The sequence below is a fragment of the Camelus dromedarius genome, chromosome 9 (genome assembly GCF_036321535.1).
Source record: "Camelus dromedarius isolate mCamDro1 chromosome 9, mCamDro1.pat, whole genome shotgun sequence".
Lineage (NCBI taxonomy): Eukaryota > Metazoa > Chordata > Mammalia > Artiodactyla > Camelidae > Camelus > Camelus dromedarius.
Window position 1 is genome coordinate 52,356,533 of NC_087444.1, and position 27,858 is coordinate 52,384,390.

Here is a 27,858-nt window from a genome sequence, read left to right on the forward strand (position 1 = left end):
GAGGGCTGGACGGGTCTGGGGGCCTGGGTCCCAGGCAGGTAAGGATTATTTCTGCCCGAGGGCTGGACTGGAGCCGAGCAAGAGAGTGTGCCTTTGAACTGTTCCATTTGTTCACCCGGCTCTCGGAGAGACGTCACTGCCTTCGTTATGGGTCGCTCTGGGCTAGTAATGGGGGAGTTAGCAGCGTGGCCTGGAGTGGCTCTCAGCAGGCTGGTGCCAGCTGACACACGCCACTTAGGTTTCCAAGGAGCCAAGCTGTCCCCACTCACGCATGGCTGATGCACTTGTGGCTAAATGCGGTGCAGCCAGGGCCCCAGGCCAGATTCAGGGCAGGAAATAGAATGCCACCTCCATCACCAGGGAAACAATGGCCTGTGTGCATGATTTAAACCGAGGCCGAGAAAGCTCAAAGGCACGGTCAGCAGAGGAAGGGAGGAAGGGAGGAAGGGAGACCAGAGAGTGGTTTGCATGGATTTTGTCTTGGGTTATAACCGTTGACAAGCCACTTAGCTGCCCCTGTGTTTAAGTTTATCTGCGAATAAGATGGAGGTAACAATATTTACGCATCTCACTGGGGACTTATGAAAACAGCATTTCTGACAGACCACTCAGGATCCATGGATGAAAGGTGGTATGTAAGTGCAGATGGTAAACTTACTGCGTGTGGCTGTTTTCAGCACGTGCATTAGGGACGTGTAGACCTTCTGGAAAACACATTTATTTAGCGTCTGGTTAAAAAAAAAATGGTAATAAATAACTAACAATTTTAAGTGCATGGATTTGTCTTTGGTTTTGTACAGGTTTAGGGGAACTGCATGTATAATTCAGACTTCAGAACTGTTTTCAAACATTGCTGTGATTAGTAATCCTTATGAGTGCTTAAAATCATTTGAGAATGCCATAGGTGCTGATTGTTCCCAAATATTTGCCAACTTTGCTCTAAAATACTCCCAAATTAATTCTACCTCGTAGTTTATGAGTTGCACATGGAGTCTTGAAATTTGTTCCCAAGTTGAAAGGGGCAAAAATCTATTTAAAAAGCAAAGTGCAAAAAGGAATTGTTGCTCTGTCCCCCGGGGGTTTACTATCTGAGGAGTCCTCTGAGTTACATATACGTGTGTTCTGTTCATTTAAGGCTAAGCAGTTGGCCTCAGACCTCCCTATAAGGTTGTTAAATGTTGTTTTCTGTCAGCTGGGTGCCTGAGGGAGTCTCTCTCTGTTCTTGGTTAATTAAACCTCTCTCTGGTGTATATTGTCTGTCTAGAATAATTCCTGTGGCTCCAGGTGAATGGTGACTATTATAGAAAAACAAACTTGTTTAATAACACAAATAACACACTTAAAATTAGAATAATTATATAAATGAAATACAGAAAATATAGATCATTTGCAATTCTCTCATGCAGAATTAGCCGTTACTAGTATATATGTATATTAGACGAAGGTGGGATTCTAATGTATGCACCTGCTGGTTTGCGACTTGCTCTGGGGTAGGTCTTCACCTCTTGGATCTGGGAGGAACATCACAGATACTCAGAGCCTGGCCCACAGAGGGAAGGGGTCCTGCTTCTGTGGCAGGCTTGCAGGGTGGTGGAATGAGGGCCTTGGAACCTCAGTCGCACTTGCAAAGGAACTTTCAAAGGCTTCTCTCGAATGTCACTCCACTTCCTTAGTGCTCCTGTGTTTTGACAACAGCATACATCCCAGAACTGGTAAACACTTGCTGATTTGAGCTTCTGTGGGGATGATGATCCCCTTCCCTCCCAATCCATTTGCACCCTGCTGTCAAGTCCATCCATTCCCCTTCGCCCTTTTTTCATACTAACAGAACTTGATTAAGGCATGGTTTACATGCAGCGCAATGCACAAATCTTCCAGCCTATTGAATTCAATGCTGCCAACCTGGATTATGAGTGTACCAATGTAACCACCAACCAGGGTACAAAATATCTCCAACATTCCAAAAGTGGCTTTGTGTTCCCTCTGCGTCAATCCCCTACCCCTAGGTAATCATTCCATCCATTCTTAGGTACTAATTTTATCATGTTATTTCCCACATTCCATAGGATTATTGTCTCTGTATCTTGCTGCTTCGAGTCTAAATGTCTCTTCCTGATTTTCCAGGTCCACTTTCTTAAGGGTCCTGCCGGCTGAATGATTTGGGCCTCCATTGACGCCTCCTGGCTGGAGGCCAGTCCTGCCAGCTCCACCTGGAGCTTTGTTCATGAGGGCACCCTCACTCAAACTCCTCACTCAAACTGCCCTTTCCTTGGCCTCCCGAATCTCACCATCCTTTAAGGCTCAGTTCAAGTCCTGTTCCCTCCAAGAAGTCCTCTCACTTTGGCAAAATTTTTTCCAGTTTCTTTACTTCCCTCTTACACCCTTAACATGTGTTAGCTGACATCATGTGACTGACCTGCTGCAAAGATGTGGAGCTGTGGAAGTGGAAGGCAGGCCACCACGCCATTCCTGCTTCTCATTTTGCTGATCGTTCACATACTGCATCCACAGTTTCCAAACCCTCCTTGCTTTTCTCACCTGTTCTTTTGCATCATGGGGCAGGTCTCCTGCTCCCCAACCCCAGACCCTGCTCCCTATCTCTTCCCCTCTTTCCTTCCCCACTCTTGGTGCTTTGCTACCCAGCTCACCAAATCCTCTCCTCCAGACCACAGGTTCTACCCATTCTACAGATTTGACACCCAAAATCCTGAGACCAGCCTCTCCTCAGAGGGTAGGGATTGAGGGGGAGAATTTGGGCAGATGAAGCTGGAATTCTTTCTATCAGATACAGGATGGCTGGAAACACTGCTGCATCATATAATTTTGCCCCATCCCGCCCACATCCTTCGTGCCCAGGAGTTAGTGACTGTCCCACTTTGTCTGATGTTCCAGTGTGTTAACCTTGCTCCCATCCAGACTTTCTGAGTCCCCCTGCCACAAACAGAGCTCTGAGCTCATAAGACTCAGCACAATCAAGGGGCTTAAATAAGACACTGCAACTAAAGCGCTTAGCGCAGGTCTGCCTGTGGTCAGGCTCAGAAAAGTGAGCTAATATCAAAAGCCCCTTCTCTGATTCCTGTCAGTCAGGCCAGGTGAGTGGAGGTCCCAGAGTGATTGTGATTGTGCACGCGCATGTGTGTGTGTGTGTCTGTGGTCAGAAACCCTACCTACTGCAGCGAACACAGGTCCTGGAGCCAAGGCCCAGCTCTGTGCTGACTCTCCTGGGGAGACCCAATCTCTTCATGAGTAAAATAGGAGTCAATCCATCCACCTCAGGTGACCGTACACGTGAGCACGTGTCAAAGCACTTTGCAGGCAGGGACGCAGTACCCGTGTGGGCTGGGACAAGGGCAGGCAACACAGGGTGTTGGCATGAAACTGGCTGGCCTAGTTCCAACCTGCAAATGTAATTGTGTTTCTGAATTGGCAGTTGGCAAATGCAGCCCCCCAGAGACAAAGTCGGGTTCTAGACAAGATGTTTCAGTTAGACTCCTTCCAGCTGTAAGCAGACTCAGGAGTCTGGCTGCTTACATTTTCATACGGTCTTGCACTGACTTTGGAAAATGGCTTCAGCATTCCAAGCCTCAGCTTACTGGTTTGTGAAATGGGGATGATGGTCTCTTCCTCTTAGAATTCTTGTGAGGGGCAAAGGTAATTTATGTAAAGATATAGCACACTGCCTGACACATAGAAGTGCTCGATAAATACTAGTGCTATAATTATTACCTAATAAGCGTTACTCTGAAATGTTGAATGACTGAATAGCTGCAGGGCTGGCTTTGGCTCCTGGAGGTGCTGTATGTTCCTCTCTGGTATTTTCAGGCTGATTCCATCTGACCTTGCTTGGCAGGGGACAATTTGGACTAGGTGTGCGGGAAAGGAATTGACAAATTAAAAAGACTTCAACCAGGGGTAGGAATGCTGACTGCAGAAGACGTGACGTCCTGGGAGCAAACCTGCCAGCCACCTGAGAGCTAGCAGGGGACTTCCCCAAGCCCAGGCCAGGTTTCCATGCAGCTGTAATTTCCCTCTGCTTCTTCAGAGAGGCCAACTTGACTTTGGTTATATTCCCAAGCACAGTTCCTGGATTCATCCTGGCAGGACTATGGCTATCTTTCTGGGTAGCCAGAGGAGACAAGCTGTCGACATTTTTCTATGAAAGAATAAGCAGCCAATGCAGTATCTGGGGGGGTCCCTGATCTGTGGCCCCCTCCTCATCTCAGACAACTGTCAGAGCTGAGCCTGTGGGCAGAGGCCAGTTTCACTGTGCATATACTCATGCACACACACATACACACACACACACACACCCTTCTCAAGCCCACAGGGCAGGGTGGAGAGTTCCATGGCCACTCTGAAGGCAACCATTTTGCTATCTGGTCCTGTCTTTGTCTCTGACTTCCTATGTGACCTTCAGAAGGTCCCTTCCTCTCTCTGGGTCTCAGATTCTCCATCTACAAAATGAGGGAGTTGATCCTTATAGCCTCTGAGGTCCTTCCTGTCTCTAAAAGTGGCAGAATGGCCTGAGTGATCAACCTGGGTTAGAATTCTGGCTGTGTGGCCTTGGGTAAGCCATTTAAGTTCTCTAGATTAATTCCCTCTATAAAACAGGGATGATAAAGAGTCATCTACCCTAGAGGTTTATAGCAAGGTTTAAATAAGACATTTGCACCTAAAGTGCTTAGCACAGGGTCCGCCCATGGTCAAGTTCAGAAAAGTAAGCTAATATCAAAAGTCTGCAGCTCCTTCTCTGGTTCCTGTCAGCCAGGCCAGGTGAGTTGGGGTCCTGGAGAGATAGGTGTGTGTATCTGTCTGTCTGTGGACAAGTGCCAGTGTGTGTGGAGGGCTTGGCCTCCTTCCTTGGGAAGATCTGTCCAGGGAGCCTCCCTGAGGGCAAGAGCTGAGTTGGAGCTGGCATCTCACTCGTTTGAAGCCGCAGGTCACCGTTGTCTCCCTCTTTGCAGCATGCCCCAGTCTTTAGTTGTTGCTTCCTGAGTGGTTTTACTTGAAGAGGCAATAGCTGGTCCCTTCCACCTGGAGATCAGTAACCAGGTTCCCAGCCAGGATGCCAGCAGCCCCAGTGAATAAGAATTCTGGGGCTGCTCAGGGCTTTGCTCTGTCCCGGAGGACTTCCTGAGGGCAAGGAGTCCCAGCTCATCTCCTGGGCCCCTGCTCCAGGATGCTGGGTTTGAGAATCTGTCAGCTCTGTCCTGGGACTCCCTCCCTTCTTTCCTCTCCCCTTGGACCACACGGTGTTTGTTTCACACTGGACACTCCGCTAAGTGATGCAGGAAGTAGGCCCCTGGGGAGGCAGATATGGCCCAGCAAAGCAGATAACCAAGCGAAGCCTCTGGATGCCTCTGGGGCCCAGGGAAGGCTCAGAGATAAGCGGAAATGCCAGGCTTATCGCTGAGGCCTGAGTTCTAGAGAAGCCATCCTGGCCGGCCAGCTCACCTCGTTCCCAGTGCTCCGGGCGGTCGGGCATCTCCAGGCAGAGCAAACACTGGGTTGGCACGGCCACAGCAGTGGGATGGGGACTCTGGGCCCCACTCCGGCACTTCACAGTCCCAGCGCCAGAGGCCAGCCGCGGGCGTCGGATTACACCCAGATATTTGCGGTAAGCAGGCCGGTCTGCTTTGAAGTAGGAGCCTGAGGAGCAATTGTTAGCATCACGGGACTAAGGGAGTCTTGGTGATAATTGTTCCCCAGACCTGGGTCCCCTGGCCCAAGAAACTCCGTCAGCAGGAAGCTTCGGTGGGTGGGCATAGCTGGGGACGGTCAGCGCGGGCCTTTCCTGACTAATGCAGGCAAGGCCGGGATGCAGATAACCCCAAAGTTGCCCGTGTTGAACCCTGCGAGACTTTCTGTGGTTCTGTTTCATCTCTAGTTCCCTTTTGGGAGTGAGCTCAGCTTAGTGGAAGACATGCTTGTACCTTCTGAGTGCACATCAGCTCAGGGTGCATGCAGAGGAGGTGGTCTGGGCTGGGCTCTGTGGCTGGGGGAGCTGATTTAGGATGGGGAAGACACCCGCTCTTCCTCCTGCCCCCACCCAACCATGAGGTGACTGAGTACATTGCAGTCCTTGTTGACTGACCGTCTAGGGTGTGATGCGCATGGGTGAGGAGTGGTGGCTTCCAGTCTCTGCTGTTTTCATGTACTTACCAGGTACCAGGGGCTGTGTTTTACTTACACGAATATGCAAACAGCCCTGCGGTTATTGCACCATTATGAGTCCCCTTTACAGATGAGGAAATCTATGTGCAGAGAGGTTAAGTTCCAGGCGTGCAGCTGGCCCATCGGAGCACTTAGGTGTGAAAGTAGGAAAGTACACCTTTCCTCCGTACATGGTCTCCATCTCAGAAAATGGTCATATTTGATTTTATGAGAACAAGACCCTTCACGGCCATGTGCTGTCACACCTGCTATAAGTCTACAAATCTACGAAGTCTCCCACACATTGGCCTCCCCCCAAATGTTGAGCCCTTGAGCTCTGCAAAATCTGCTTCTCATCCTGCTCCCCAGCGGCAAACACTCTGAAGTCTCTGGGCTGTTCCTCCTGGTACTTGCCTCCAGTTCTCTCCCCGTCAATTGTGTGTATTATCTATGGAATTCCTCTTATGAGAAATGAAGACTTAGCTCTCCCCATTTTCCTCCCCAATTCTTGCAATATGAATATCACAGTTTTAACTTTAAAAAGTATTTACTTTATTAGGGCATAATATTATATACTGTATATAATAATATATAAATATTATTCACTGAAAATTCAATCATGTACTTTAATTTCATTCTTTCCTGTAAGAATTCAGATTTTCTTGGCGTCTCTGATTCCTTTTGTTCCCCTTCTGCACTATCTCTAACATCATACTGACGGCTAACGTTTTGAGCGCTCACTGTGTGCCAAACTCTGGTCCAGGTGCCTTGCAAGCATTCTCTTGTGACCCTCCTGACAAGTCCATGAAAATGTACGCATTGCTACTGTTACAGTCCAGGAAGTACAGACTCAGAGAGGTTAAATAAACTGGCCCACAATCCTGCCTATTAAGTGGCAAAGGCAGGTGTTAAATCCAGATAGTTTGACACCAGGCCCCCAGCTCTTAACATTTTACTGCATGTCTTTAATTACATTATGCTGTATACTGTTTTTTTCCCCTCTGAAGTCCTCCTTTTTGGGGACTTTCCATCCTCCTGCTTCAACTTTGGGTCTAGGCTGAAGCGTTGTTTCCTGGAGCTCTGTTTTTTTCATCTGTTTAGTCACTGGTTTTGCTGGGTTTTATCCTCAAAGCAGCTTCCTTAGAAAGGGTGCATAAATTTTTTACATCTTTGCAAGTCTTAAAACTCTTCATTCTAACCTCTTGCAGTGGTGCAATGTCTTCAAAATTATAAGGGAAAATGCTTTCTCATCTAGAATTTTACATCCGACCTGTCTTGCTGCGTCTCGTTGTGTTTGGGATAAGTCTGATGTCATTCTGATTCCAGTCCTTTGGTATGTGATTTCTTTCCTCTTAAATTTCAGGGAGATTTTATAATCTTCTCTTTATTCCTCTGTTCTAAAATTGCATGTCTGTAGTATTTCTTTGATAAATTCCTTCCCTCTTTCTTTCATTTCTCCTCCTGAAACTCCAGTTAATTAAACGTTGGACCAGCTGGATCCACTGTCTATGTTTCCTTTCCTAATGTACATATCTTCATCTTTCACTTTCATTTTCTGGGATGTTATCTTAACCTTATTTTCTAATCCCTCTGTTGGATTTTTAAATTTTAACATTCATATTTGTAATCCCAAGACCTCTCTTTTACTCTATGCTTGTTCTTTTTCCATAACACACTCTTCTTTTTTAATGAATGGAACAGCCTTTCACACTTTTCTGTGGTCACTAATGAGAGCCTTTTCTGAAACTTTCTTCTGTTTCTTGTTTTCTCCATTTCCTCCCTAGTTAGATTTCTGTTTGTTTTGGGCTCCCCTTTTCATCTTGCGGGCTTTCTTTGAGTACCTGGTAATCCCTTTTTATCTGTGCATATTTCAGAATAAGGCACAGAAACCTGGATGGTGGTTGAGGCTTGTTATCTGCTTGGCTTTGTTGAGGATCAGATGAGGTACTCCCAAAGGACCCCCCAAAGCCCGTACATAGGACTTTTGAATTGTGGACCATTGACTTTCTCCAGGAGCAGAACACTGCTCTGCAGGGAGGGTGGGGGAGGAGGTGCACCACTGCTTTGGATGGGCCCCTCAGCCTTCATTGCTGCTCCCCTCTTCCTCCACCTGGGGTCTCCGGGTCCACAGGCCTCTCTGGGCTTCTTCAGGGAAAGCTGGCTGTCACCAGAAAGATGAGGGATGAGTCTTAGGTTTGGTGGACACTGACCCCAGCCTACGGCAAACAGAGGTCAGCCTGTGTTTTTCTAGCAGTGGCTCACCTGCCCGTCATCACCCAGAAAAGATGAGACATCATTGGATTTGCTACTTGGGCTGTGTCTTCTCTGGTCTGCATCCTCTTGACTCGGTGGGTGGAATGCCTCCCCTATCCTCTGGGAAGCGCCATTGCCCAGAAAGAATTGCCCATGGCTCTTGTTGTGTCTTGTAAATCTGGGAGAGTTGGAGAGAAGCCATGCATCAGCCCTCAGAGAACCCATGTGCTCATAAACTCATTTCTCCTGTAGGCCGAGAAATAAAAGGGGTTCAGATCTGGTCCTCTAGGCTGCTCCTTGTCATCAAAGAGGCCTAAGGACTTGTCTTGTTGGCATGTTCTGAGCTTTCTCCCAGAGGTTCCCAGAGCTTGCTTCTGGGAGTCGAGAGGGCTTCCTTCCCTGTACTCATCTGTCCTGGCAAACCCTAGCTGTGGCCCCCTCCTTCCACAATTCTCCCAGTGGTCGGCCCAGCATCCTGCTTCCTGCTGGAGCCTCCTTAGTTCATTGCTTCTGTTCAGCTGTTTTGAATATCCACGTGCCAGGCATGTTGGTGAGCACGGCAAGCTCACCAGAACGGGTGAGCACTGTTCTGGCCTCAAGGGGCTTCGAGGTGGTTCTGAAGAGTGGATGATGCAGCAGCCACATTTGGAATAAACTAGCTGCCCTGCCATCACTTGCTGCTTAAGGGAGACCTGGGGCAAATCCTTTTGTAATTTAAATAATTAGCTTTTGATTGTAAATATGTGTCTGGGACATTTATTTATGTCCTTTGTGTTCATCTGGACTTTCAAGATATCTTTCCAGGCTTTATTAGCCCAGGACTTGCCTGGATGCAGGTTGCCCTGACAATCTCTATAGCAGCGGTCACACTGAAGCAGCTTGTGCTCCATGTTGGTGGAACTCCCTCCCAGAGACGGCATCTGTCTCTTCAGACTGGTGGGGACTTCATTTCACAAAGATTATCAGCACCTTCTTTAGGCCAGATATGGTCTGGGTGTGAGACTTCCGGAGATTTCTCTAGGCAGCTACTTCCCAAAGTTTGATCCAGGGAACCCAAGTTCCCTAGAGAAGTATTAAGTATAAAGCAGGAAGTGACTCCCTAGTCAGATGCTGGTTTCTTCTTGCGGTGGATGAGATCCTGCACACTGTGAGTCCGCACGAGGGACAGGAGTCCAGTATGCCCCAAATTTCTTTTTCCGAGAAGAGTATCTGTGCGTTTTAAATCACAGTTAATGTAACAGACCAGTGCTCTTTTGAGCACCCTCTGGGCCATTCTGCCAATGACCCCCGACTGCTCCCAGAAATGGGTCTGGATTTCTACATGGGCTGCTTAAGGGCAGCTGTCCCCACAGAGGGTGGGCAGTGAGGGGCTTGAGGTCAAGCTGCACTTGCAGAGCCAGCACACCGTGTTTACTGCTCACCTGCAGCTTAAAATAGCAAAATGATCTCAAGGTGCTTTAGATGGCAGAGTTCCAGGTCAAAGTTTATCCTCATAATTGCTTTTACTCAGAAGGAGGCAGCTTAGGGGGACATTAACGCCCCCTCCCTGCTGCTGGCCTTGACCACGGCTGAGCTAGCCCCGGGAGGCTGCATGCTGGGGTGACCCTGGGCAGAGTCCCTGTCTGGCCTTGCTTTCTCTCTGTGAGGGCCCCGGGTGCAGGTGGGTCAGGGGACTGCTCTGGGCAGCTGAGGCTCCGGGTGCCCCCTCGCACCCCACCTTGGTGTCAGCTTCAGTGTGTCCTTTTGTCTGTTGTATTTATTGCTACTTCAGTGAAAGTTTCATTGGGACCAAGGGTTTCTGGGGCTAAAACATTTGGAAACCACAGGAAACACAGGCTCCCTTGCTCTCTAGGGCCCCACCGCGTCTGTTTCAGTTTAGAGACTGGGTCCCTGATACCTGCGCAGTCATCCTTGAGGGAGCAGGGGGTCGCAGGCAAATGTTCCCCAGAGGGCTCTGCCAGGAACACGACCTGTGGGATGACACTTGGGGAGGAGCTGAGACCATTGCCCCTCACCTCTATTTTTAGGTACCAGTGATTAGAGACTGGGGGCCCTGTGTGGGGAGGAACCTACAGACTCACCCCACAGGCAGCCTGAACACGTTTGGGGCATCAGCAAAGTAGGAGCATCAACATTTTGTTTTTAACTTGCAGAAGCATCAAATTTTTCATCATGGCAAAAATCAGGACGCTGCTGAATAGCCTCATGTTTCTTTCTGCTTTGGTCTTGCGTCTTATTGTGAATTAGATGGGTGTGTGCTGGGTGGGACCCTGGCTGCTCCTGAGTGCTTTGGGCCTCTAAAGGTCTTACTCTGCCCTGGGATCCCTGAGGCCCCCTTGTAGAGTCCAGCTTTCAGGTCCGTGACCTAAAAGGATCCCTTTTCTTCTAACCTTTAGTTTCAGCTACCCGAACTCCTGCCTGCCCTGGGCAGATTCTTAGAATATTTGCCCATCAGCAGCCTCTCAGAGAGGAATGTTAAATGCTACCATGATGTCAAAGGGCCCCCAAGGAGAAGGGCCTGGGCCAAGCCCAGCCTGTCACTCGGGCCACGGCAGAGTGGGAGATAAGCAAAGGCAGCGGCTCGGAGAGAGCCTGGTCCTGTGGGCTCCCTGAGCAGCCCAGGCGATCCTTAGCTAGAGAACAATGAACTTCCAGATGCCTCTGCCCAAGTGAAAACCAGAGGTCTGTGGCTCTTCCACTTCCTCACCCCTGCGAGCCTTCATCAGGATGTCAGGAGCCCCCAAGGAGAGTTTGGGGGCCCAAGGGCTGCCAGGGTTGGGCAAAGCCTGCTTAACCACCATGGACAGAAAGCTTAACGTGCTGAATGAGAAGGTTGACCAGCTCTTACATTTCCAAGAAGATGTCACGGAGAAACTGCAGTGTGTGTGCCAAGGCATGGGCCACCTGGAGCAGGGCCTGCATCGGCTGGAGGCCTCCCGGGTTATGGGCCCGGCTGGGGCCGACTCCTCTCCCTCAGCTGACGCGCAGGCCGGGTGGCCAGAGGTCCTGGAGCTGGTGAGGGCGGTGCGGCAGGAGGGTGCCCAGCACGGTGCCCGGCTCGAAGCCCTCTTCCGGATGGTGGTGGCTGTGGACAAGGCCATAGCTTTGGTGGGGGCCGTGTTCCAGAACTCAAAGGTGGTGGATTTCCTCATGCACGGGAGTGTCCCCTGGAGGAAGGGAAGCCTGGTCGACAGCCCTGCGGAGGTTGGTTCCTGCCTCCCTGCCCCTGGCTGGAAGGGAGGCTCAGGGGCGCTGGTGGGGAGACCCATCAGGAAGCTAGTCCTAGGAGAGCTGCAGGGCTGTTGTCCCCTCTTGTGCCTCCTGTGTGACCTGTTGACAGGAAAAAGGAGAGGTGGAAACTTAAAGGCTGTAGGTGGACTTCCAGAAATGACAGGATAGGTAGATTTCTCCTAGGGAAAGGGAGAGGCAGTGCCCTGGTGAGGACTGTGGGCCTGGGCAGTGCAGTGCACTGAGAAAGAGAAAGGGGAAAGATGAGCCATTAGGGAGACGAGGGCTGTTACTCTGACATCCCAAGCCCTCTCGTCTCCTTTCTGTTCCTCTACACCTGGGGTGGGGGAGAAGCGGGCAGTGGTCTGTCTACCCTGACAGAGCCCCTGTCAGAAACCCGACCCCCCTCCCTTCCTGTCCCCAACCTTGTGCTTTGTCCCAGAGTGGGCGGAGTGTGCAGCTGCCTGTGGGGAGATGAGTGTTGACAGTGACCCGTGGGGGACACCGGCCAGGCAGGAGCCGGAGCCTGGGGGTGGAGTGTGGCATTTCTGGGAGTGCCTGTTCCCAAATGTTGCATAACCAAACCCACTGGCTAATGGAAGCTTGGCTGACATGGGGGTGTCTGTGTGTGTGTGCGTGTGTGTGTGTGTGTGTGTGTGTGTGGTGTGTAGAGGCCACACTGTTTGGGAACAGCTGAGGGTCAGCCACCTAGCAACACTCATGTGGCCTGGAGCCCCCCCTTTCAGATCTCTGCAGTCACCCCCCTGGTAAGAGAGAAGCTAGGGTCCACAGATTCTGCGCTTAACTCTGTGTCAGCTACTGAGGCCCAGGAGCAAGGCTGCCGGAGCTTGCCTTCTCTCCCGCCCCAGCCAGGCCAGAACTCACTCTGAGAACCCACCCCCCCCCGCAGCTTCCCCAGGGCTGGCCCCTTCCACCCAGTTCCCAGCTTTCTGCAGCCCACCCTCCCCTGTGAGCCAGGTCTGCAGGGGAGATGTGGCCTTCTGCTCTAGACACTGATAGCCAACCACAGCTTGAAAGAAAATAAATCTAACATCGCACATGGTGAAAAGCATTCTCCCTCCTCCTCCACCCCCCAACCCCCAGGACAACCTCCCCCCAGCAACCACAGGAGGCAGTTTCCCGTGAAGCCTTCCAGATACAGTCTGTTTATCTATAAGCGTACTGGTCTACACGCCACCCTCTTTGTTTTGTTTTAACTCAGATATTATTCATATTGTAGTGGGCTTGATTTTTTTAACTGTAATTTTTAATATAGTTAGCATAGTTTCATATTTAGGGCTAGAAAACTTCCTCGTTCTTGTTCTTAAAGTTGCAGAGAGTTCTGTTTTTGAGGATGTGTCTTAATTTGTTAATCAATTATCTAAAATATAAGGGCTCTTAAAAAAAACATTAACCTGATACTGTTATCATATCTAAAAGGTAAATAACTTGATATTACCAGGCAGTGTTCAAATGTCCCTGATCAGCTTATGCCTTACTTATTTATTTTTACAATTTGTTTATTTGAGTTAAGACCCCAATAAGGCAACTGATTATATGCCTCTTAAATCTCGTGCTTTTTTTAATTCACAAAATTAAAAAAAAACCTTTTTGTTATGAAAAACTTCAAACTAAAAGTAGAATGATAGATCTCATTCTGGTTTTAATTTGCTCCTGTCTTTTTCTCTCTTTTCTATTTCATTTTTTTGCCTTTTTTCTTGATTTGTAAGAATTTTCACACATTAGTGAAATTAGCTCTCCCACGTGTTAGGATATTTGGGCATTTCTGGATAGGGTGAAGTCAAAGAACTCTCCGTTTTCTGAGTTCCTGCCATAGTTCTTGTCTGCAACTGATCTGGCATGTGACTGATCTTTCTTCTGTGTTTAATACACACATTGGGTAGCTAGCGGAGGGCTGGATCTCGCCTCCCAGTCTGGCTGTCAGCTCCTCATCAGCACCTGAAGCTTCTGCTTCCCTCTGTGTGTGTGACCAGGGCGGGGCTGGTCTCAGGGGGTGTCGGAGAGTGGGCTGGACCGAGCCCCAGCTACTTAGCACACTGTTGATGCTGAAAGCAGTGCATCATGGAGACTTTGTGGAGACCCTCCTTGTATTTCCCAAGGGAGTAGGGACAAAGAGGTCATTTGTGCATTTGAATTTGATCCCAGCACTGGCTGCCAGGACTTCGTGAAGCTCCTCTTCCTTCTGGAGTGCCCAATGGTGCTTCATTTGGTAGTAACAACGTGGAGGACAGGTTCAGACCTCGCCAGGGTGGCCCGAATCAGTCCAACTGCTCAGGAGGCATCAGTCCTAGATGCCTAAGTGTCTGGGGTCTCTTCTCCATCTTCTGGATGCACTGGACAAGGCAGAGACCAAAAGCCTGAGCCCTGAAGACAAAACCCAGCTCTGCATATGTGTGTGTATGTGTGTGTGCGCATGCACGCACATGCCTCCTGCCACCAAGACAGAGGGAGGGAGAGGACAGTCTGAACCCAACAAGGTCTGCCAAAGGACAGTCTGTTCAAGTCCCTCCCTACTGGTGGATGAAACAGGAGGCAGCCGTGATAATGCTTCCAGTTCCTCCAACTACGGGGGTGGCAAGACAGAGTCTGTAGAAAGAGACGAAGGCAGAAGTCTCTGCTAGCAGGGAACCTGGGTCACATTGACAATGCTGGTGATAATCATGATGACAGCAGCCAGCATTTACTTACTAAGTGCCTGCCACATGCCAGGCCCTGGGTTATGTGTTCACATGTGTTATGTTGTTACTGTTGAGGGCAAAGCTGGGGGAGGTGCCAAGAAGGCAGAGTGGAGAGACAGCTCACCCTCTCCCACAGATACACCAAGAATTACATCTACAAGCCCACTGAATTGCACAGAACACCTACTGAACTCTAGCATGGTGTCTGTCACTTCGAAATATAGAAGGATTCTCAAAATCCAATAAACAACAAGTTTATATTGTGTAGCACAGGGAACTATATTCAATATCTTGTAGCAACTTATGATGAAAGAGAATATGAACGAATATATGTATATTCATGTATCACTGAAGTACCATGCTGTACACCAGAAACTGACACATTGTTAAGCGACTATACTTCAATAAAAATATATATATTAAGAAAAAAAGAGGGCAAAGCTTACTGCCCTGGAATCCCAAAGGCATAAGCAGGAAACAGGACTGGGAGAAGCGGGGGCAATATAGGAAAAACAGTGGAACCGACCTTCATCCTTAGTGTCAGGGAGACATTCAAGAGACGTGAGGACTGTGGTGGCCCAGTTAGAGGGAATTGCTCCAGCCAATTTTTGCCATGTGGGCATAGAGCTGCCAGATTGTCAGAATATTTTCAAGACAAGCTAGGAACCTAGAATTTTTTCTAATCAGTTTTAGTAAGGTATAATTTCCATACAATAAACTGCACATACACACACTACATATGCACATTTTAAGTATATGGGTCAGCAAATGTATACAGCTAAATAATCAACACCATTAGCAAAATACAGAACAATTCTATAACCCCAAATGGGAACTTGGATTTTTTAATGTAAAAATCTTCTAGATTTAAAATGATCATAACAAGTTTAAAATTTTTAAATGTTATGCAAGCCAAACAAAATGTGAGCTCTTTTTGGACCCTGGGCTCCTAATTGGGGCCTCTGTGGCCAAGGCAGGAGAAAGGCCCTCCAGTCTCTGGGATGAGACGAGACCTGCTTCCGTGACAAGCGCCAGGAGGGATCTTAGGGGCCGCACCAGTCAAAGGCTCAGAAGCACCGGGGAACCCAGCAAGGGTCAGGCCACCTAAAAATATTTGCACTTGGAAATGCTCAGTGCTCTAGATGATTTTAGGAGCACATGCACTGGCCTGGCGTGGACCATTCTGAGTTAAGGAAGAACCCCCGAGAGCCTCTGAGTAGGCTCAGCATGCTTATATGATCCACCCTCAGGAAGGACACAGTCACCAAAACTACAGAGCACTGACCACGTGCTGAGCACACTTCTCAGGAAATTAACTACCCCAATCTTCCCACTAGCTCTACAAGTAGATAATATTCTTCCCATTTCTCAGATGAGGAAAGTGAGATGCAGAGAAACTAAGGATCTTGGCCAAGTGGTGAAGGTGGGCTTTAAACCCAGTAGCTCTGGCTCAAGTGTCTGTGAAGCCACGCTCCTGGCCACACTGCTGTGCTGTAAAGGGGCGACCATGGGATCCACCCACCCAGCTTCCAAGCAGACATTATTCATTGACTGTGACACTCTCCTCCCGAAAGCATGATTTATCTGACTTCAGTATACAACCCAGGCCAACACTATAAGAGCCATGAATGATTGATTGACACTTTAAGATTAAATTTCTTTCCCATGCCTGGTATAAGTATTTTGAGGTTGGGTTTATTTAGATTGCCCTGCCAGGGGCTGGTCTGCCCCTTACCTGCAATGTGGTGACCCATTTGAAAGGACTTGTGACCTTGGAAAAGCCTGTGTGCTTATCTCTAAAATGACAAGAGTGACAATAGTAATATGTGTCCTCTAGTGTTACTGTGAGACTATGTGAAGAAACCTAAGTGCTTCTATCTCAAGCCCATGGCAGGTGCTCAACAAACGTTTGTGGCCTGAATGATGATATTGATGATGACGATCATTTTTATGATTGTTCTTTAAGAACAGAGAGCGAGTGGAAGAGAAAGGAGCCAAACCAAAGCACACGCTGAGCACCAGAGGTGTACAAGCTGAGCTCAGGGCGCCTTGGGAAGGTGAGTGGGGCCCCATTTGCTTTATTCCACGTGCATACCTGATGGTTTCAGAATAAAAACACCACCACCACCACCAGTGTGATTGCTGAACTACTGTTAAAGCTGCTGCTGCTACTTCTTTTTTTTTTTTTTTTTGCAGTTCTTTTTGTCATTTATGTCTATCCCACTGTGTAATGCTATGTTTTAAAGTCGCTTGGAATAATTCCTTCCTATTATAAGTTTGGTGTAAGCTATGCCACCAAGTTAATACTCAGGTTTATTTCACTCAACTTTAAAATTTTACGGATTTTTTTTTTAAAAGTTTAATTGTCTTTTATAATTTTGCATAATAGGTACACGTTTCCAAAGTCAAACTGACAAAACAAGGTACATTAAGAGAAGCCTCGCTTCTGTGTGTTTTCCTGACATCCTGCTTTCTCCCCCACATATGTAACCATTTAAAAAAGCTTTTGTCTTATCTTTCCTTTGAGGTCCAGTCTCTTTAGACCACATTAGAAGTATTTACACACACACACACACACACACACCCTCCCTTCTTAGACAAGCAGAAGCACACCGCACACACTTTTCGTCACCTTGCTTTTCTCCCTGACAGGACGTCCTGAGATCACTCCATAGCTGCATATGGAGGTACTGGTTTCTCCTTTTCTATGCCTGGGCGGCACTCCTTGTGTGATGTGCCCTGGTTTAGTCAACCAGCCCCATCCGGATGGTCATTTGGGTTGTTTGCAGTCTGCCTATTATAAACACGATGCGCTGAATTTTGGCCCTGTGTTTTCACAATATCTTTGGAACAGGTTCCTCTAAATGGGAGTCATTTATATCCTGTTTATTTTCCCATAGAGACCGAGAAGGTGGGCCTGCCAGAGGGGACAGTGGAGAGGCTGCCCCCCATCAATGCTTCGGGGATAGGACCTGACCTCCTCACCCAGGCAGAATCCTCACTGGGGCAGGGAGAAGGAGTTCCTGGCCCAGCACAGGTGCTCCCAGCGGTGGAAGCCAGAGCTCCTGGGGCATCCTGCGAGAAGTCCGGGACTGGCCTGGAATTATCTGCGGTACCTGACAGGGTCAGTGAGGCCCCCACCAGCCAGAAGGCTGCACCGGGTGCAGGACAAGGAATATCGTCCAGTAGGCCTGACCCTCGGCCCTCAGAGGAGGGCATGAGGCTGACTCCAGGGCCACCAGCCCAGGCCAAGGCAGCTCACAGTGGTGGAGAAGCACCTCCAAGGTAAGGGGTGCTCCTCTAGGGTGGCAAGGGAAGGAATTAACTTGCAGCCCCTTGCCTGGAACATGGCCAGGGGCCCAGCTGCTCTGGTGGTGTCTGCTGTGTGCACAGCATTGGCTGGCCTCATGAGGGGAAGACAGAAGGCCTAGACTCTGCTTCCAGGAGCTCAGAGAATCTGGAATAGTTTCAGAAGACAGGCACCAGTATTTTATATGTTTGGTAGAATTACCCTGTGAAGCTGTCCGAGCCTGGACTTTTGTTTGTTGGGAGTTTTAAAAGTTACTATTATTATTACAAATTCTATTTCACTACTAGTGATTGTCCTGTTCAAATTGTTCATGATTTGATCTTGGCAGGTTTTATGTTTCTAGAAACTTGTCCATTTCTTCTAGATTGTCCAATTTGTTTGCGTATAAGTGTTCATAGTATTCTTAGGATTTTTGTATTTCTGTGGTATTGGTTGTTATTTCTCCTCTTTCATTTCTCATTTTGTTTATTTGAATCCTCTCTCCTTTTTTCTTGGTGAGCCTGGTTAAAGGTTTATCAATTTTGTTTATCTTTTCAAAAAACCAACTCTTGGTTTCATTGATCTTCTCTGCTGTTCTTTCATCTCTGTTTTATTTATTTCCTCTCTGATCTTTATTTTTTTCCTTCCTTCTGCTGACTTTGGGCTTTGTCTGTTCTTCTCATTCCTTTAGGTGGTAGGTTAGGTTATTTATTTGAGATTTTTATTGTTTTTTTGTATTGCTATGAACTTCCCCCTTAGAACAACTTTTACTGCATCCTGTAGATTTTGAAGTGTTGTGTTTCCATTTTCATTTGTCTTGAGGTATTTTCCGATTTCCTCATTGACCCACTGGCTTTTTAGTAGCATGTTGTTTAGTCTCCACGTGTTTGCTCTTTTCTCATTTTTCTCTCTGTAGTTGCTATCTCATTTCATACCATTGTTGTTGGGAAAATTGCTTGATCTAAGAATACATATTCTTTTCAAATGCACATGGCATGTTCTCCGGGATAGATCACATGTTAGGCCACAAAACAAGTCTCAAGAAATTTAAGATGGATCTAGGTGTTTGGACTCCAGAATCTGTGCCCTTAACCACTGCATTATCCTGCTTCTTCAGGTCAGCATTTCATTAAGTCCTAAATACTATGGTGGGGAGAGAAGAATGGGCACTCAGAGGTGGGAGGTTGGTGTAGGCTGAATCAATCCAGGGGGCTTTCAAGAGGATTATGCTTGGAGTCCTGGAGGTGGGGCTGTGTCCTGACCCTCAGGACTTGGCCTCAGGACCTGCCCTCAGCAGACGTGGTGCGGGAGAATGGAGAACCAGACCCTCTGACTGTCGGTCCCTAGCACTGTGCTCTCCAGCCCCGGGGGCAGTGTGTCCTGGCCCTCAGGCAGCCCACTTGTGGGCACTGTGCTTTCTGGGCTTCTCATTCTTCTGATGCCATTCTGTGGCTGCCATGGGCTATCTTGGCCTGAAACCATGCTCCCTGAGGCCTGGTGCAGGGAGGGGAGCTAATGTCTGTGTGTGCTGTGGCAGCTCGCAGGGAAGCCCAGATCCTTTGTCTGCCTTTGTTCTGGAAGGAAATGTGAGTCCCCAGGAGACCCAGCCAGCCAGAGGGAGGGATTCCTGGCAGGCATCCCTGGATCCTGGCCAGGACTCTCCATGTGGAATCTGGGGTGAGTGTGAACTTTCCATGAACCTGTTAGGGGCCCCAAAATGATTCTAGGTGAGGGGGAAGGTCTGTATGTCAGTTTCAACCCTGAGCTGAATTTCAGACAGGGCTCAGGAAGTAGGGAGATCACTGCCTGTCTTCTCTCACCTAGCACATGGGTATATCTTGAGGAAAATGGATTTGAACTCAGCATTGGTTCTGCTTAGCAGTGGCTGCCTGTGTAGAGGATCCTGAGGCCCTCACTGGATTTGGTGGGACAGAGGGCTGCAACTGATTAGCAGTGCCCGCCCTGGGTGAGCTGCGCAAGAGGTGGGAAGCCTTGGGTACTCAGAGTGGTGTGGGAACACATGGCTGTTCCTTGGGGTCATCCCATGGCTCCAGGTGCAAAGACTAAGGGGAACACAGTGACCGTTGGCCTTCTCAGCTGGCCACTGACCACCTGGATACTCTTCCATCATCTGGTTTCCTGTGTCCCTCAGTCAAGATGAGACCTGAGCTGGGCTTAGATGTCACCTTTCCCATCTGATCCTGTCATCACTAACTCAGACTTCCTCCTGAGGGAGTGTTGGGGGAATTTTACTGCCTCCTGCCCAAGGCTTGGCTGTGAACAGTGCATTCAGGAACAGGCACTGCTCTCAGAGGACGTGCAACAGCTCAGAGAGGGAGCCCCAGCCTCCAGCTGCTGGGGAAAGCCCTTGCTTAAAAAAAATTGTGGTAAAAAAACACATAACATAAAATTTACCATCTTAACCATTTTAAAGTGTACAGTTCAATAGTGTTAAGTATATTCATGTTGTTGTGACACAGATCTCCAGAACTTTTTCATCTTGCAAATCTGAATCTTTGTAACCATCAAACAAGTCCCATTTCCCCTCCTCCCAGATCATGATAACCACCATTCTGCTTTTTGTCTTTATGACTTTGTCCCTCATATAATTCATTCATTCATATATGTGGAATCAGTCTTTCTGTTTCTGGCTTTTTCACTTAGCATAATGTCCTCGAGTTTCATCCAGGTAATAGCATGAGTCAGAACCTCCTTCCTTTTTAAGGCCAAAGAATACTCCATTGTATGTGTTGACTGAAATAAATGCACAATCTAAAAGTTGAGAGTTATGTTTTACTCGGTGGACAATTCTGAGGACTCAGCCCAGGATGACAGCCTCTCAGTTCTCTCTGAGGGACTGCTCTGAAGAGGTAGGGGAGGAGCTAAGATATATATGAGTTTTACAACAAAGCCCAGGTAGTTGGAACATTAAAAGATTACTTGTTATCTAAAGAAAACCAGGCATCTCAAGTTAAAGAATTTAGCACTTTTCTATGTATGGAAGGAAGCAAACACTTGGGCTCACTGAATTCATTCCTTTGACAAGCACCTAGCTATCTAGGGCCAGTATCCTGTCCTTTCTTGTTCTGAGTCCCCTCAGAGGGCACCATTGTGAGTGGCTGCAGAGGCTGGGCTGCAGGCTTGCCTTCACTGAGGGGTGGTGGCAGCCACTGATGATTTGATGGCTTTAGCGTTCTTTGTTTACTGATATGGCTTGCAGTATTTTTCATTCACATATGTATATGCTATTTTTTGTTTATTCCTTCATCTGTCAATGACACTTGGTTTCTTCCACATTTGGCTGTTATAAACAATGCTGCTATGCACATGGGTATACTAATATCTCTTTGAGACTCTGCTTTCAGTTCTTTCGGATATTTTTCCAGAAGTGGGACTGCTGGATCTTATGATAGTTCTATTTTTCCATTTCTGAGGAACCACCATACTGATTTCCACAGTGGCTGCGCCATTTTAGGCTTCACAGCTAGAGCTCTCCTGCATTTTTGTTTTCCTTTCTTAGTCACTCTCAGCACATCTGTGAGGTGTTACCATCCCTGTTTGACAGAAGACTTGACCAAACCCAGCCCCATCCTGCAACCTGGTGGCAGAGCTAAGAAGACCAGGAAGGAGGCCACCGGGCTCCCTTCTGAGACCCAGTCCATGCCAGACACCCCCCCCCGCCGCCACTCCAACACACATAGACCCTGGCAGTGGGGCAGTCAGAGTCGGGGCAACTCTGAGAGGGAGGGTCTGAAGCTGCCAGGGTCAGGGCCCTTCCCTCTGAACGTCAGGGCTTAGAGGGCCTTCCCAACCTCCAGCTGGGGGCCCAAACCATAATGCTGCTTGGTCTGGGTAACAAAAATGGATGAAGTGGGCCCAGTGGGGCCTGTGGGGTCGCAGAGAGTTCCCTCAGCTATATAAGCACACAGGCCCAGCAGAGCCAGGGCTATTTATTCAAGAGAAATGGGAAGTCCAGACTCTAATGAGCAATTGCCTGATTTTTAAAATATTTTATTTATTTATTTTGTTTTTTGGGGGGAGATAATTAAGCTTATTTATTTATTTAATGGAGGTACTGGGGATTGAACCCAGGACCTCATGCATGCTAGGCATGCGCTCTACTACTTGAGCTATACCCTCCCCCCTGAGAAATTGCCTGATTTTAGTAAATTATGTCTACTTTGGGGATTCCAGTGTGATGTTTGACTTGGTTCAGCTTTCTCTTCATTTAATGGAAGGGCAAATTGAGGCCCAGAGAAGGGAGAGAAGAGTCCAGGTCCCCTGCCTCCAGGCCACAACCCTCCTGAGGCAGAAGCAGATTTCCAAGGGGCCTCAGAAGTACCTGGTGCCCACCCCTGTCCACCACAACCCTTGCTTCAAGCCTTCCTTGGATGCTGATCCAGTGGAATCCTGAGAGCTGATAACACCATACGCCACTGAAGCCAGTCTCTCCCCTGGTGTCCTGTCTGGGCAGAGAGGGGTAGGGGTTGGAATCTGTGCTGATATCAACCACAAGCTAACTCTTACTACTATCACAACCCAAAAGGCCCTTTTTACAGATGAGAAAACTGAGGCTAAGAGGCCCTGGTCAGTGAATGCCAGAAGCAGGCATTTGAACCCAGATCTGTTGTGACTCAAGTCCTTGCTTTTAACCTCAGGGCCATATATCTCTCTGCTCCAGGATCTCCATCCACGTGCAGGAGACAGATACTCCTGGGGAACTGCTTGTGACACGAGGGGGCAGCCTCAGATACCCCCCCTCTACAGAGCCTCTAGGAGCTGCCCATCCAGGTGAGAAAGACCCACCTGGGCCCAGGTGCTGTCCCCAGGCCCCTGGGACTGAGTCGGGAGAACATATCCCCAAAGGAGCCAGTGCATTTTCCCCACTGCGGAGGCGGAGCAGTGGCGGGGGAGCAAAGGCCAAGGAGAAGCAGGGGCCTGGGGCTGCTCCCTCTGCTGTGGCACTGAGCAGTCCCAGGAAGGGCAAGGGTGCCGATGCCGGGGCCCCAGGCCCGCCGCAGGACACAGACCCAGGAACAGCAAACCCTGAGCCTGAGAAGGACTGCACAGCCGGCGACACAGGCGGAACAGAAGCAGGAAGGAGGACGCCCCCGGGAGCAGAGGCTGGCAGCCTGGTTCTGGGTAAGTGAGGCCGCTGCTGTGCCCCGAGGGGAGTGAGATTGAAGGGCCTACTGCTGGGCATCCTCCCTGAAGCTTTCAGGGAGAGAGAATGTGGGTTTGGGCGAGTCCAAGACTTGGAACAGTTTGCGGCATTTCCCCGGGCTGGAGACAGAGGCACGGAGAGTCAGGTTGGCTGTAGCCTTTGGAGAGGCAGGAACCTCTGGGTGGATTTCTCAAAGCCACCTGCCTGCTGATACTATTGGAATCATTCTGGATTGAGACAAGGAAGGCTCCTATTAGAAAGCAAATCCACTAACTGGTGTATTTAACCTACCATCAGCCATTTGCACCGAATGGCCTCTCATTCAGGATCGGGAAGGGGCTGCTGACCTGTTTTCTGTCCCAGTGGTGCTGACAGGCTTCCCTGTGCTCCTGTGACCCAAAGGGCCTCAAGTCCTCCAGCCCTTAAGGTCACACCCTCATTGGTCGGAGCCCTCATCCCACATGGCAGCAGGAAGTCCACCCTTTGCTGATTCCCTGCCCCAGAATTTCTGGAAGTCCCTGAGGATGGGCTGAGTGTTCTGCAGGTCATCCTGTGCCTCCTGACACTTCCAGGCCCCACCGCTGCCCTGTCATGCTGACCTCTCTGGCTGCTTCCTCTCCCCTTGCATGACTTGGTCCCAGTGTGGACACAGGCATCCCTTAGTTCCTGAAACACAGTGGAGAGCAGGCTGTGGCTTTTGAGTCTTTTCTGAGACTTGGGATGGTGATAAAGCCAACACCAGCAAGGCTTCAGTGTGTGCTGAGACCCGGGCATCGGTGGTGGCATCGGTCCTCACAGGCCTCTGGTGTGGAGATGTGTGGAAACACAGGAGAGGCTGAGAAACACGCTTAAGGCCACAGAGGCAGCGCTGACGGGGCCAGGATCTGACTGTTGGGCTCCAAACCTTGTGGCTACACAGCCACTGAGGACAGAAGGCAGTTACTTTGCAGCAAAGGAAACTTCAGATGGGAACTCTAGATGTGGAATCCCTGTGACACAGCCAGAATCCAGGCTTTCCTAAACTTTCTAGGGGCTCAGAAAACAACAAAACCACCAATGTTACCCACTTGTAGTCTAGGGCTCGGGCTCACCTTTGCAGAAACAAAACGGATACACAATATGCTCTCAAAGCAAACTCCATCTTCTACTTTTGGGAGCAGAAAGTTGCTTATCAAACAAAGAGAAAATAGCAGTATTTCCTCTGCTCTGGATACACGGCTGTGGAGGTAATGGAGTTGTCCCTGGAATATTTGGAGTGCTCCTGTGACCAGGCTCTGAACAAGTGGGTCTGGGATGAGGGTAGGGGGTGTGGGGGTGTGGGTGGGGAGCTGAGAGGTGGAGGCTGCACAATGGAGGCTCACAGGCTGCCGTCTCCTGAACAGATGACAGTCCGGCCCCGCCAGCCCCTTTCGAACACCGGGTGGTGAGTGTCAAGGAGACCTCGACCTCAGCAGGCTACGCAGTGTGCCAGCACGAAGTCCTGGGAGGGTAAGCGGGCCCTCTGATTGATGGGGAGTGGGGCAGGGACACGGACAACTGAGCTGGGTGCTGCTGGGTGGTTCCTGGGAACTGACTGAAGGAGCCACGGCCAGGAGTGGGATGTCTGAGGGTTGGGGGAGGGCTCACAAAGAATGGGTGAAGAGACACCTGCAGAGTGCAGGGGAGCCCGCATGGTACGAGTGAGAAGAGGCGGAGCGTGCAGGGGGACCCACATGGTGTGGGCGTGGGACCCGTGTCCTGGAGGTGGCAGGAGAGCCAACGTGGGGTGGGGTAAGAGGGATGTCCTTTAGGGTGCGGGACTGCCCAGGGGTGGGGGGGAGGGGGACACCCCTAGAATGCAGGACGGCCCACATGAATAGGGTGAAGAAGATCTTCTCCAGGTTCAAGTAGCCTGCGTGATGTGGGGGTGATGACTGTGGTACCTCAGGGGTGCAGGGTGATCCCCAGGGTGTGTGGGGGACAGAGGTAGGACCGGAAAAGCCCCAGGGCCAGGATGGGGATGGTCCACCACGTGGGGGGTGCACCTCTGTGGCTCTGAGCCTGCTGAGTCCTCGTGTCTCTGCAGGGGCCGATTTGGCCAGGTCCACAGATGCACAGAGAAGGCCACAGGCCTCTCGCTGGCGGCCAAGATCATCAAAGTGAAGAGCACCAAGGACCGGGTGAGGTGTTTGCCCTGGGCCAGGCTCAGGACTCCTTCCTTTCCTTCTGGGCTGCCCAGGGCCTGCACAGCCCTGGGCCCCTCCATGCTGAGCAGGAAACCCGGCCACCTTTCCCTCTTCTTTTCCATGACCCCCACCTTCCAGTCAGCGGTCACCTTGCACCCTGGGCAATGGGGCCCTCCGGGACCTCCAGGTTTCCTTCTTGGGCCTCAGGCTTCCTCTCTGGGAAAAGGGTGGGTTAGACTAAGGTCCCTTCTGTTCTGAGAAGCTGGTGTGGGTGGTGAGTTGAGGAAACCTGGGGTAATGAGAGCAGGAACAAGGATGTGGGTGGGCGGGCGTGTGTCTCGGGAGGCACAGCTGGCTTCTCTTCCTGACCGGTTTCTTGGAAACGCCTCTCCCCTCTGGCTCCACAAGGAGGATGTGAAGAACGAGATCAGCATCATGAACCAGCTCAGCCACGTGAACCTGATCCAGCTCTACGACGCCTTTGAGAGCAAGAACAGCTTCACCCTCGTCATGGAGTAGTGAGTGCGGGAGTCGGGCTGGGGCACAGGGCAGGGCTGGGAGCTGCGGTTCCAAGCAGAGCCCTCCCTGCCCCTCCCCTCACTGTGACTCCCAGGGACCGCAGTCCTCTGATCTTCTTGACACTCCAGTACGGAACGTGGAGGACAAAGCCATGTGTCACAAACCAGCGGCCAGTGAACCTGGTCTGACCTGCAAATCTTGGTTTGGCCTACACAATTTTTAGTAATTTTGATTTAGTTGTTAACAGTTGGAAATTGGGAAATTCCACATTAAAACCTAGATGTCTGGCTTTTCTTGAAAATATAAGGGCTCTAGTCATGCTGGATCCGCGTTTCCAGCTGGAAACGGCATGCTGGAGCTCATAGTAACTCACCTTTGCAGACAGGGCAGCCAGTCTCCCATTTGCTACAGTCCCCACCGCTTCCAACGACCCGTGACACGGAGGCCGAGGGCTCAGGGGACATTTATTATTGTGCTTGTGTTGCTCTTTCCTTCTGGTAGGACTGAGGAGAGGGAAACATTTGTCATGTCATTTCTCTATCAGAAGTGGAAAAACAAAAGTTGGATTAAGGGCTGTGAGTTTCAGGAAAACTTTTGTCTCATATCTGGTCTGATCTGTCCACTTAGGGTTCTTGCCATGTAGGTACTGACTGTTTCCTGTAGGCCAATGAGTTACAACCTTGGCCTAGGGTCTCTGGAGTGAGAACTGGGAGTGAGCCTGGATGATCAACCCTGCAGACAAGCCCCAGCCTCCCTCCCATTTGGCCCACCTCTTCCTTTCTACCACCCACACTCTGAACTGGGGATGGGGCAGAGCAAAGGCCCCCATAAAACCCCAAATGGCAGTGGTGCCCGTGGGCTCACGTGGCGATAAGAGTGGACGAGCCCTCTGAGAGTCTTGCTCAGCCGGCGCCTGCCTCTCCCTTTGCCCTGGCAGTGTGAATGGGGGTGAACTCTTCGACCGGATCACGGAAGAGAAATACAACCTGACGGAACTGGATGTGGTCTTGTTCACCAAGCAGATCTGCGAGGGCGTGCATTACCTCCATCAGCACTACGTCCTGCACTTGGACCTCAAGGTCAGGGTCCGCCCTGGGCATATGGCGGGTGGGCCCCAGGTTCCCAGCCTCTGCTGCTCCCTCATCTTTGAGATCTCTGTCAGCAGATAGTCCTGGCTTCCTTTCCCGGCCCTGCCATTTCCTCACTCTGGGGTCTTGGGCCGGCAAGTCTCAGCCTCAGTTCTTCAATCTGTAAAATGTGGATAATATGTACCTCGTTAAGTGTTATTTGAAAATCAAATGATACAATGACCTTTTTTTCTATAAAAATATCTTTAAGATTAGTTTTTTAAAAATTAAAATAGGAAGATATGCATGTGGCAACAAATACAGATAATGAAGAAATGTATAAAATGCATGGTGAAAGTTCTTCCCCCTCAGTCTCTATGCTGAGAGGTCTTCTGTACTAACAATTTGACATGACACACGGTCAGTTACACACAAAGGGGATTGTACTGTGCATCTTGTTTTTAAATTTGCCTTTTTTAGTTAATGCTACATTGTAGACACTTTTTCTTATTCTCTTTAAGGGCCATATGATATTCTATTGACTGAATGCAATTCACTTTCTTTTGTCTACTTGACAAAAAGTAAACACTTGATACGTGGTGGCCATTCTTTTTCTTTTTTTTCCACATGTGTTAATTTCTGGAATATCTATTCTGTTCCATTGATCTGTGTGTCTGTTTTTATGCCAATACCATCCTATTTTAATGACTATGATGCCTCCAGCTTTATTCTTCTTTCTTAAGATTGCTTTGGTTATTTGGGTTCTTTTGTGGTTCCATACAAATTTTAGATGGCTTGTTCTGTTTTGTTGAAAAATGCCATTGGAATTTTGATAGGGATTGCATTAAATCAGTACATTGCTTTGGGTAGTAAGACATTTTAACAATATCAATTCTTCCAATCCATGGGCAAGGACTATCTTTCCATTTGTTTATGTCTTCTTTAATTTCTTTCATCAATGTCTTAGTTTTCAGTGTATTGATCTTTCATCAGCTTGGTTAAATTTTCTCCTAAGTATTTTTTTTTTTGATCAATTATAAATTTCTCTTTCTGAGAATTTCTTGTTAGTGTATAGAAATGGAATTGATTTTGCATATTGCTTTTGTATTCTGAAAAATCTACTGAATTTATAAGTTCTAACAGCTTTTTGGTGGAGTCTTTAGAGTTTTCTATATATATCATGTCATCTACAAACAGTGACAGTTTTACTTCTTTCTTTCTGATTCGGATGGCTTTTACTTCTTTATTTTGCCTAATTACTCTGGCTAGGATTTCCAATACTATTTTGAATAAAAGTGGCAAGAGTGGGCATCCTTGTCTT

General features: G+C 49.0%; 1 protein-coding gene across 4 annotated transcripts in view; it reads left to right on the forward strand.

Annotated features, from left to right (window-relative positions):
- The first annotated feature begins 426 nt into the window (after positions 1–426).
- The window catches only part of MYLK3 (myosin light chain kinase 3), a 39,931-nt gene continuing 12,499 nt past the window's right edge, over positions 427–27,858 (forward strand). For 2 of the 4 annotated variants that reach the window (XM_010982632.3, XM_064489196.1), the window contains exons 1-8: positions 10,902–11,610; positions 16,300–16,390; positions 17,234–17,618; positions 22,304–22,764; positions 24,169–24,274; positions 24,852–24,945; positions 25,360–25,469; positions 26,408–26,549. In XM_010982632.3, coding sequence (XP_010980934.3) covers positions 11,134–11,610; positions 16,300–16,390; positions 17,234–17,618; positions 22,304–22,764; positions 24,169–24,274; positions 24,852–24,945; positions 25,360–25,469; positions 26,408–26,549 — 1,866 coding nt within the window. In that variant the 5' untranslated portion in view covers positions 10,902–11,133. Of the gene's footprint in view, positions 636–5,566; positions 5,618–10,901; positions 11,611–16,299; positions 16,391–17,233; positions 17,619–22,303; positions 22,765–24,168; positions 24,275–24,851; positions 24,946–25,359; positions 25,470–26,407; positions 26,550–27,858 lie in introns of those variants that run through there. The other 2 variants (XM_031458523.2, XM_064489197.1) reach the window with 2 other exon arrangements.